This window comes from Oncorhynchus keta, unplaced genomic scaffold (genome assembly GCF_023373465.1).
Source record: "Oncorhynchus keta strain PuntledgeMale-10-30-2019 unplaced genomic scaffold, Oket_V2 Un_contig_530_pilon_pilon, whole genome shotgun sequence".
NCBI lineage: Eukaryota > Metazoa > Chordata > Actinopteri > Salmoniformes > Salmonidae > Oncorhynchus > Oncorhynchus keta.
This window is the reverse complement of record NW_026288221.1, coordinates 1-10,763: the sequence shown is the minus strand read 5'-3', so window position 1 is coordinate 10,763 and position 10,763 is coordinate 1. Positions and strand designations below refer to the sequence as shown.

Genomic DNA, 10,763 nt, shown 5'->3' with positions numbered 1-10,763 from the left:
CCGTTATGTCTGTAATGAGCCGATATGTTATGTCCGTTATGTCTGTAATGAGCCGATATGTTATGTCCGTTATGTCTGTAATGAGCCGATATGTTATGTCCGTTATGTCTGTAATGAGCCGATATGTTATGTCCGTTATGTCTGTAATGAGCCGATATGTTATGTCCGTTATGTCTGTAATGAGCCGATATGTTATGTCCGTTATGTCTGTAATGAGCCGATATGTTATGTCCGTTATGTCTGTAATGAGCCGATATGTTATGTCCGTTATGTCTGTAATGAGCCGATATGTTATGTCCGTTATGTCTGTAATGAGCCGATATGTTATGTCCGTTATGTCTGTAATGAGCCGATATGTTATGTCCGTTATGTCTGTAATGAGCCGATATGTTATGTCCGTTATGTCTGTAATGAGCCGATATGTTATGTCCGTTATGTCTGTAATGAGCCGATATGTTATGTCCGTTATGTCTGTAATGAGCCGATATGTTATGTCCGTTATGTCTGTAATGAGCCGATATGTTATGTCCGTTATGTCTGTAATGAGCCGATATGTTATGTCTGTAATGTGATATGCGATATGTTATGTCCGTTATGTGTAATGAGCCGATATGTTATGTCCGTTATGTCATAATGAGCCGATATGTTATGTCCGTTATGTCTGTAATGAGCCGATATGTTATGTCCGTTATGTCTGTAATGAGCGATATGTTTATGTCCGTTATGTCTGTAATGAGCCGATATGTTATACTAGGTATGTCTGTAATGAGCCGATATGTTATGTCCGTTATGTCTGTAATGAGCCGATATATTATGTCCGTTCTGTCTGTAATGAGCGATATGTTATGTCCGTTATGTCTGTAATGAGCCGATATGTTATGTCCGTTATGTCTGTAATGAACCGATATGTTATGTCCGTTATGTCTGTAATGAGCCGATATGTTATGTCCGTTATGTCTGTAATGAGCCGATATGTTATGTCCGTTATGTCTGTAATGAGCCGATATGTTATGTCTTATGTCTGTAATGAGCCGATATGTTATGTCTGTAATGAGCCGATATGTCTGTATTTATGTCCGTTATGTCTAGAGCCGATATGTTATGTCCGTTATGTCTGTAATGAGCCGATATGTTATGTCCGTTATGTCTGTAATGAGCCGATATGTTATGTCCGTTATGTCTGTAATGAGCCGATATGTTATGTCCGTTATGTCTGTAATGAGCCGATATGTTATGTCCGTTATGTCTGTAATGAGCCGATATGTTATGTCCGTTATGTCTGTCTGTAATGAGCCGATATGTTATGTCCTGTAATGAGCCGATATGTTTATGTCCGTTATGTCTGTAATGAGCCGATATGTTATGTCCGTTATGTCTGTAATGAGCCGATATGTTATGTCCGTTATGTCTGTAATGAGCCGATATGTTATGTCCGTTATGTCTGTAATGAGCCGATATGTTATGTCCGTTATGTCTGTAATGAGCCGATATGTTATGTCCGTTATGTCTGTAATGAGCCGATATGTTATCCGTTATGTCTGTAATGAGCCGATATGTTATGTCCGTTATGTCTGTAATGAGCCGATATGTTATGTCCGTTATGTCTGTAATGAGCCGATATGTTATGTCCGTTATGTCTGTAATGAGCCGATATGTTATGTCGTTATGTCTGTAATGAGCCGATATGTTATGTCCGTTATGTCTGTAATGAGCCGATATGTTATGTCCGTTATGTCTGTAATGAGCCGATATGTTATGTCCGTTATGTCTGTAATGAGCCGATATGTTATGTCCGTTATGTCTGTAATGAGCCGATATGTTATGTCCGTTATGTCTGTAATGAGCCGATATGTTATGTCCGTTATGTCTGTAATGAGCCGATATGTTATGTCCGTTATGTCTGTATACAGTAACGCGTCTCTGATTGAATATCGGCCTTTTAAATGAACAGAAGGCAACACACACCTTGATCTTATGGAAGAACTCTCTGAAACATCCTCGAGGGTCGATCTTCAGGCTCTTAGCCAACAAGTGTTTACATCACTATGGTCTGATGGGCTACCTGATCCATCAAACCATGTTTCTACACACACACACACACACACACACACACACAAAGATGTAAGCACACACACACACACACACACACACACACACACACACACACACACACACACACAAAGATCATAAACACACACAATATCTGAAACACCCCCCTCCTCCAGGTCGATACATGTGACAACCAGGAAGTTAGCCCCTCACCTCCTCCACCTCAGGTCGATACACATGATAACCAGGAAGTCACACCCCCCCCCCCCCACCTCCACCTCCAGGTCGATACACATGATAACCAGGACCTCCCTCACCTCCTCCACCTCCAGGTCGATACACATGATAACCAGAAGTCACCCCACCTCCACGTCGATACAGCTCACATGATAACCAGGAAGTCACCCCCTCACCTCGTCCACCTCCAGGTCGATACACATGATAACCAGGAAGTTAGCCCCCCCCTCACCTCCTCCACCTCCAGGTCGATACACATGATAACCAGGAAGTCACCCCCCCCTCACCTCCTCCACCTCCAGGTCGATACACATGATGACCAGGAAGTTAGCCGTCTCTTCACACACCAGGTAAGGGTGGTCAGACAGGTACTTCTGACTGTCCTCCCAACGCCGAAGCATCCCTACACACACAGGTTAGGGAGAAAGAGAGAGAGTGTAGAATACAGACATTAAATTGTTTAGTTGTGTGGTGTTATAACAGACAGAGAGAGAGAGAAGTGTTGTTATAACAGACAGAGAGAGAAGAGTTGTTATAACAGACAGCGAGAGAAGAGTTGTTATAACAGACAGAGAGAGAGAAGTGTTGTTATAACAGCCAGAGAGAGAGAAGTGTTGTTATAACAGCCAGAGAGAGAGAAGAGTTGTTATAACAGACAGAGAGAGAGAGAAGTGTTGTTATAACAGACAGAGAGAGAGAGAAGTGTTGTTATAACAGACAGAGAGAGAGAGAGAGAAGTGTTGTTATAACAGACAGAGAGAGAGAGAGAGAGAGAAGTGTTGTTATAACAGATGAGAGAGAGAGAGAGAAGTGTTGTTATAACAGACAGAGAGAAGAGTGCTGTTATAACAGACAGCGAGAGAAGAGAAGTGTTGTTATAACAGACAGAGAGAGAGAAGTGTTGTTATAACAGAGAGAGAGAGAGAAGTGCTGTTATAACAGCCAGAGAGAGAGAGAGAGAGAAGTGTTGTTATAACAGACAGAGAGAGAGAAGAGAGTTGTTATAACAGACAGAGAGAGAGAAGAAGTGTTGTTATAACAGACAGAGAGAGAGAAGTGTTGTTATAACAGACAGAGAGAGAGAGAAGTGTTGTTATAACAGACAGAGAGAGAGAGAAGTGTTGTTATAACAGACAGAGAGAGAGAGAAGTGTTGTTATAACAGACAGAGAGAGAGAAGTGTTGTTATAACAGACAGAGAGAGAGAGAAGTGTTGTTATAACAGACAGAGAGAGAGAGAAGTGTTGTTATAACAGACAGAGAGAGAGAGAAGTGTTATAACAGACAGAGAGAAGAAGTGTTGTTATAACAGAAGAGAGACAGAAGTGTTGATAACAGACAGAGAGAGAAGTGTTACTTATAACAGACAGAGAGAAGAGTTGTTATAACAGACAGAGAGAGAGAAGAGTTGTTATAACAGACAGAGAGAGAGAAGTGTTGTTATAACAGACAGAGAGAGAGAAGTGTTGTTATAACAGACAGAGAGAGAGAAGAGTTGTTATAACAGACAGAGAGAGAGAAGTGTTGTTATAACAGACAGAGAGAGAGAAGTGTTGTTTTAACAGACAGAGAGAGAGAAGTGTTGTTATAACAGACAGAGAGAGAGAAGTGTTGTTATAACAGACAGAGAGAGAGAAGTGTTGTTATAACAGACAGAGAGAGAAGTGTTGTTATAACAGACAGAGAGAGAGAAGTGTTGTTATAACAGACAGAGAGAGAAGTGTTGTTATAACAGACAGAGAGAGAGAAGTGTTGTTATAACAGACAGAGAGAGAAGTGTTGTTATAACAGACAGAGAGAGAAGTGTTGTTATAACAGACAGAGAGAGAAGTGTTGTTATAACAGACAGAGAGAGAGAAGTGTTGTTATAACAGACAGAGAGAGAAGTGTTGTTATAACCGACAGAGAGAGAAGTGTTGTTATAACAGACAGAGAGAAAAGAGTATAGAATACAGATATTACATGGTTTAGTTGTGTGGTGTTGAAACTCACCAAAGTGTTTGATCTCTTTCTTGTGTTTATCTACAAAAGTCTGGTGTTTCTCCTCCTTCTGTTCCTCCGTCTCTTCGGTCACTTCCGGTTTGATGTTCAACATACTCTGGGGGGGTAGAGATAAATATATTTTCAGTGGACAGGACAGTTGACACTAGAGGAATAACATGTGACATCAGTAGTTGGTGGTAATAGCCCATATCTTCACGATTTATCCTTCAACAAAGTAATGTATTGTCTTTCCTATCTCACCTGGCTGAAGCCCTCTTTGTTGAGGAGTGGTGTATCTCTATCTCACCTGGCTGAAGCCCTCTTTGCTGAGGGAGGGTGTTCTCATATCACCTGGCTGAAGCCCTCTTTTGTTGAGGGAGTGGTATATCTCTATCTCACCTGGCTGAAGCCCTCTTTGTTGAGGGGAGTGGTATTGTTGATCTCTAGCTCACCTGGCTGAAGCCCTCTTTGTTGAGGGAGTGGTGTATCTCTATATCACCTGGCTGAAGCCCTCGTTGTTGAGGGGAGTGGTATATCTCTATATAACCTGGCTGAAGCCCTCTTGTTGAGGAGTGGTGTATCTCTATATCACCTGGCTGAAGCCCTCGTTGTTGAGGGAGTGGTGTATCTCTAGCTCACCTGGCTGAAGCCCTCTTTGTTGAGGGAGTGGTATATCTCAGCTCACCTGGCTGAAGCCCTCTTTGTTGAGGGAGTGGTGTATCTCTAGCTCACCTGGCTGAAGCCCTCTTTGTTGAGGGAGTGGTATATCTCTATATCACCTGGCTGAAGCCCTCTTTGTTGAGGGAGTGGTGTATCTCTATATCACCTGGCTGAAGCCCCTCGTTGTTGAGGGAGTGGTGTATCTCTAGCTCACCTGGCTGAAGCCCTTTGTTGAGGGAGTGGTGTATCTCTAGCTCACCTGGCTGAAGCCCTCCTTGTTGAGGGAGTGGTGTATCTCTATCTCACTCTGGCTGAAGCCCTCTTTTGCTGAGGGAGTGGTGTATCTCTATATCACCTGGCTGAAGCCCTCTTTGTTGAGGGAGTGGTGTATCTCTAGCTCACCTGGCTGGAGCCCTTTTGTTGAGGGAGTGGTAGTATCTCATAGCTCACCTGGCTGAAGCCCTTGTTGAGGGAGTGGTATATCTCTAGCTCACCTGGCTGAAGCCCTCCTTGTTGAGGAGTGGTGTATCTCTATATCACCTGGCTGAAGCCCTCCTTGTTGAGGGAGTGATGTATCTCTAGCTCACCTGGCTGAAGCCCTCGTTGTTGAGGGAGTGGTGTATCTCTAGCTCACCTGGCTGAAGCCTGGCTGAAGCCCTCGTTTTGTTGAGGGAGTGGTGTATCTCTATCTCACCTGGCTGAAGCCCTCTTTTGTTGAGGGAGTGGTGTATCTCTATATCACCTGGCTGAAGCCCTCGTTGTTGAGGGAGTGGTGTATCTTCTAGCTCACCTGGCTGAAGCCCTCTTTGTTGAGGGGAGTGGTGTATCTCTAGCTCACCTGGCTGAAGCCCCTTGTTGGAAGTGGTGTATCTCCTCACCTGGCTGAAGCCCTCCTTGTTGAGGGAGTGGTGTATCTCTAGCTCACCTGGCTGAAGCCCTCTTTGTTGAGGGAGTGGTGTATCTCTAGCTCACCTGGCTGAAGCCCTCTTGTTGAGGGAGTGGTATATCTCTATATCACCTGGCTGAAGCCCTCTTTGTTGAGGGAGTGGTATCTCTAGCTCACCTGGCTGAAGCCCTTTGTTGAGGGAGTGGTGTATCTCTATATCACTCTGGCTGAAGCCCTTTTGTTGAGGGAGTGGTGTATCTCTATATCACCTGGCTGAAGCCCTCTGTAGGGAGTGTGCATTCTATATCACCTGGCTGAAGCCCTCCTTGTTGAGGGAGTGGTGTATCTCTAGCTCACCTGGCACCTGGCTGAAGCCCCTGGCTGAAGCCCTTTGTTGAGGGAGTGGTGTATCTCTATATAACCTGGCTGAAGCCCTCCTTTGTTGAGGGAGTGGTGTATCTCATTCATGGCTGAAGCCCTCCTTGTTGAGGGAGTGGTGTATCTCTGGCTGAAGCCCTCCTTGTTGAGGGAGTGGTGCATTTCATATCACCTGGCTGAAGCCTCCTTTTGAGGGAGTTATCTCTATATCACCTGGCTGAAGCCCTTGTTGAGGGAGTGGTGTATCTCTATATCACCTGGCTGAAGCCCTTTGTTGAGGGAGTGGTGTATCTCTAGCTCACCTGGCTGAAGCCCTTTTGTTGAGGGAGTGGTGTAGCTCTATCTCACCTGGCTGAAGCCCTCTTGTTGAGGGAGTGGTGTATCTCTATATCACCTGGCTGAAGCCCTCTTTGTTGAGGGAGTGGTGTATCTCTATATCACCTGGCTGAAGCCCTTTGTTGAGGGAGTGGTGTATCTCTATATAACCTGGCTGAAGCCCTCCTTGTTGAGGAGTGGTGTATCTCTAGCTCACCTGGCTGAAGCCCTGGAGGGAGGGTGTAGCCCCTGGCTGAAGCCCTTGTTGAGGGAGTGGTGTATCTCTATCTCACCTGGCTGAAGCCCTTTTTGTTGAGGGAGTGGTGTATCTCTAGCTCACCTGGCTGTGTATGGTGTATCCCCTATATCACCTGGCTGAAGCCCTCTCTTGTTGAGGGAGTGGTATATCTCTATCTCACCTGGCTGAAGCCCTCTTTGTGAGGAGTGGTGTATCTTCATATCACCTGGCTGAAGCCCTCCTTGTTGAGGGAGTGGTGTATCTCTATATCACCTGGCTGAAGCCCTGTTGAGGGAGTGGTGTATCTCTAGCTCACCTGGCTGAAGCCCTGAGGGAGTGGTGTATCTCTAGCTCACCTGGCTGAAGCCCTCTTTGTTGAGGGAGTGGTGTATCTCTATATCACCTGGCTGAAGCCCTCTTTGTTGAGGGAGTGGTGTATCTCTATATCACCTGGCTGAAGCCCTTTGTTGGAGGGAGTGGTGCATTCTTTAACCTGGCTGAAGCCCTGAGGGAGTGGTATCTCTAGCTCACCTGGCTGATCAGGGAGTGGTGTATCTCTAGCACCTGGCTGAAGCCCTCTTTATTGAGGAGTGGTGTATCTTCTATATCACCTGGCTGAAGCCCTCTTTGTTGAGGGAGTGATGTATCTCTAGCTCACCTGGCTGAAGCCCTCTTGTTGAGGGAGTGGTATCAGCTCACCTGGCTGAAGCCCTCTTTGTTGGGGAGTGGAGGCTGAAGCCCTCTTTTGTTGAGGGAGTCTCTATATCACCTGGCTGAAGCCCTCTTTGTTGAGGGAGTGATGCTCACCTGGCTGAAGCCCTCTTTTGTTGAGGGAGTGGTGTATCTCTAGCTCTGGCTGAAGCCCTCCTTTGTTGAGGGAGTGATCTCTAGCTATCTGAAGCCCTCCTTGTTGAGGGAGTGGTGTATCAGCCACCTGGCTGAAGCCCTCTTTGTTGAGGGAGGAGTGATGCTCATGGTTGAAGCCCCTCTTGTTGATATCACCTGGCTGAAGCCCTTTGTTGGAGGGAGTGGTGGGCCCTAGCTCACTCTGGCTGAGGGAGGGAGTGGTGTATCTCTATATCACCTGGCTGAAGCCCTTTGTTGAGGGAGTGGTGTATCTCTATCACCTGGCTGAAGCCCTCCTTGTTGAGGGAGTGGTGTATCTCTATATCACCTGGCTGAAGCCCTCCTTGTTGAGGGAGTGGTGTATCTCTAGCTCACCTGGCTGAAGCCTCTTGTTGAGGGAGTGGTGTATCTCTAGCTCACTCTGGCTGAAGCCCTTTTGTTGAGGGAGTGGTGTATCTCTATATAACCTGGCTGAAGCCCTCCTTGTTGAGGGAGTGGTGTATCTCCCATCTCACCTGGCTGAAGCCCTCCTTGTTGAGGGAGTGGTGTATCTCTATATCACTCTCCTTGTTGAGGGAGTGGTGTATCTCTATATCACCTGGCTGAAGCCCTCCTTGTTGAGGAGTGGTTATCTCTATATCACCTGGCTGAAGCCCTCCTTGTTGAGGGAGTGGTGTATCTCTATATCACCTGGCTGAAGCCCTCCTTGTTGAGGGAGTGGTGTATCTCTAGCTCACCTGGCTGAAGCCCTCTTTGTTGAGGAGTGGTGTATCTCTAGCTCACCTGGCTGAAGCCCTCTTTGTTGAGGAGTGGTGTATCTCTATATCACCTGGCTGAAGCCCTCTTTGTTGAGGGAGTGGTGTATCTCTATATCACCTGGCTGAAGCCCTCTTTGTTGAGGGAGTGGTGTATCTCTATATAACCTGGCTGAAGCCCTCCTTGTTGAGGAGTGGTGTATCTCTAGCTCACCTGGCTGAAGCCCTCTTTGTTGAGGGAGTGGTGTATCTCTAGCTCACCTGGCTGAAGCCCTCCTTGTTGAGGAGTGGTGTATCTCTAGCTCACCTGGCTGAAGCCCTCTTTGTTGAGGGAGTGGTGTATCTCTAGCTCACCTGGCTGAAGCCCTCTTTGTTGAGGGAGTGGTGTATCTCTATATCACCTGGCTGAAGCCCTCTTTGTTGAGGAGTGGTGTCTCTATCTCACCTGGCTGAAGCCCTCTTTGTTGAGGGAGTGGTGTATCTCTATATCACCTGGCTGAAGCCCTCCTTGTTGAGGGAGTGGTGTATCTCTATATCACCTGGCTGAAGCCCTCCTTGTTGAGGGAGTGGTGTATCTCTAGCTCACCTGGCTGAAGCCCTCTTTGTTGAGGGAGTGGTGTATCTCTAGCTCACCTGGCTGAAGCCCTCTTTGTTGAGGGAGTGGTGTATCTCTATATCACCTGGCTGAAGCCCTCTTTGTTGAGGAGTGGTGTATCTCTATATCACCTGGCTGAAGCCCTCTTTGTTGAGGAGTGGTGTATCTCTATATAACCTGGCTGAAGCCCTCCTTGTTGAGGAGTGGTGTATCTCTAGCTCACCTGGCTGAAGCCCTCTTTGTTGAGGGAGTGGTGTATCTCTAGCTCACCTGGCTGAAGCCCTCCTTGTTGAGGAGTGGTGTATCTCTAGCTCACCTGGCTGAAGCCCTCTTTGTTGAGGAGTGGTGTATCTCTAGCTCACCTGGCTGAAGCCCTCTTTGTTGAGGAGTGGTGTCTCTATCTCACCTGGCTGAAGCCCTCTTTGTTGAGGAGTGGTGTTCTCTATATCACCTGGCTGAAGCCCTCTTTGTTGAGGGAGTGGTGTATCTCTAGCTCACCTGGCTGAAGCCCTCTTTGTTGAGGGAGTGGTGTATCTCTATATCACCTGGCTGAAGCCCTCCTTGTTGAGGGAGTGGTGTATCTCTATATCACCTGGCTGAAGCCCTCTTTGTTGAGGGAGTGGTGTATCTCTATATCACCTGGCTGAAGCCCTCCTTGTTGAGGGAGTGGTGTATCTCTATATCACCTGGCTGAAGCCCTCCTTGTTGAGGAGTGGTGTATCTCTATATCACCTGGCTGAAGCCCTCCTTGTTGAGGGAGTGGTGTATCTCTATATCACCTGGCTGAAGCCCTCCTTGTTGAGGGAGTGGTGTATCTCTATATCACCTGGCTGAAGCCCTCCTTGTTGAGGGAGTGGTGTATCTCTATATCACCTGGCTGAAGCCCTCTTTGTTGAGGGAGTGGTGTATCTCTAGCTCACCTGGCTGAAGCCCTCTTTGTTGAGGAGTGGTGTATCTCTATATCACCTGGCTGAAGCCCTCTTTGTTGAGGGAGTGGTGTATCTCTATACTAACCTGGCTGAAGCCCTCCTTGTTGAGGAGTGGTGTATCTCTATCTCACCTGGCTGAAGCCCTCCTTGTTGAGGAGTGGTGTATCTCTATATCACCTGGCTGAAGCCCTCTTTGTTGAGGGAGTGGTGTATCTCTAGCTCACCTGGCTGAAGCCCTCTTTGTTGAGGGAGTGGTGTATCTCTAGCTCACCTGGCTGAAGCCCTCTTTGTTGAGGAGTGGTGTATCTCTATATCACCTGGCTGAAGCCCTCTTTGTTGAGGGAGTGGTGTATCTCTATATCACCTGGCTGAAGCCCTCTTTGTTGAGGGAGTGGTGTATCTCTATATAACCTGGCTGAAGCCCTCCTTGTTGAGGAGTGGTGTATCTCTATCTCACCTGGCTGAAGCCCTCCTTGTTGAGGGAGTGGTGTATCTCTATATCACCTGGCTGAAGCCCTCCTTGTTGAGGAGTGGTGTATCTCTAGCTCACCTGGCTGAAGCCCTCTTTGTTGAGGGAGTGGTGTATCTCTAGCTCACCTGGCTGAAGCCCTCTTTGTTGAGGAAGTGGTGTATCTCTATATCACCTGGCTGAAGCCCTCTTTGTTGAGGAGTGGTGTATCTCTATATCACCTGGCTGAAGCCCTCTTTGTTCGAGGAGTGGTGTATCTCTATATCACCTGGCTGAAGCCCTCTTTGTTGAGGAGTGATGTATCTCTAGCTCACCTGGCTGAAGCACCTCTTTGTTGAGGAGTGGTGTATCTCTATATCACCTGGCTGAAGCCCTCTTTGTTGAGGGAGTGGTGTATCTCTATATCACCTGGCTGAAGCCCTCC

At 47.1% G+C, this 10,763-nt stretch overlaps 1 protein-coding gene across 1 annotated transcript; it reads right to left on the bottom strand.

Annotated features, from left to right (window-relative positions):
* Positions 1-2,035: 2,035 nt before the first annotated feature.
* LOC127925210 (hsp90 co-chaperone Cdc37-like) lies at positions 2,036-4,391 on the bottom strand. Its single transcript, XM_052510094.1, has 3 exons — positions 4,278-4,391; positions 2,574-2,689; positions 2,036-2,083 (listed from the first exon to the last, which is right to left on the bottom strand). Exons 1-3 carry the CDS (start codon positions 4,378-4,380, stop codon positions 2,036-2,038), a joined length of 267 nt encoding a protein of 88 aa, XP_052366054.1. The 5' UTR covers positions 4,381-4,391.
* Positions 4,392-10,763: the final 6,372 nt, after the last annotated feature.

Bases quoted from the DNA above. Each gene is read 5' to 3' on its own strand.
- LOC127925210 (XM_052510094.1), bottom strand. From the start codon at position 4,380: ATGTTGAACATCAAACCGGAAGTGACCGAAGAGACGGAGGAACAGAAG. The intron at 2,690-4,277 runs GTGAGTTTCAAC...CTGTGTGTGTAG, and splicing joins GAAAGAGATCAAACACTTTG to GGATGCTTCGGCGTTGGGAG. The intron at 2,084-2,573 runs GTGAGGGGGGGG...GTGTGTGTGTAG, and splicing joins TCGACCTGGAGGTGGAGGAG to AAACATGGTTTGATGGATCA.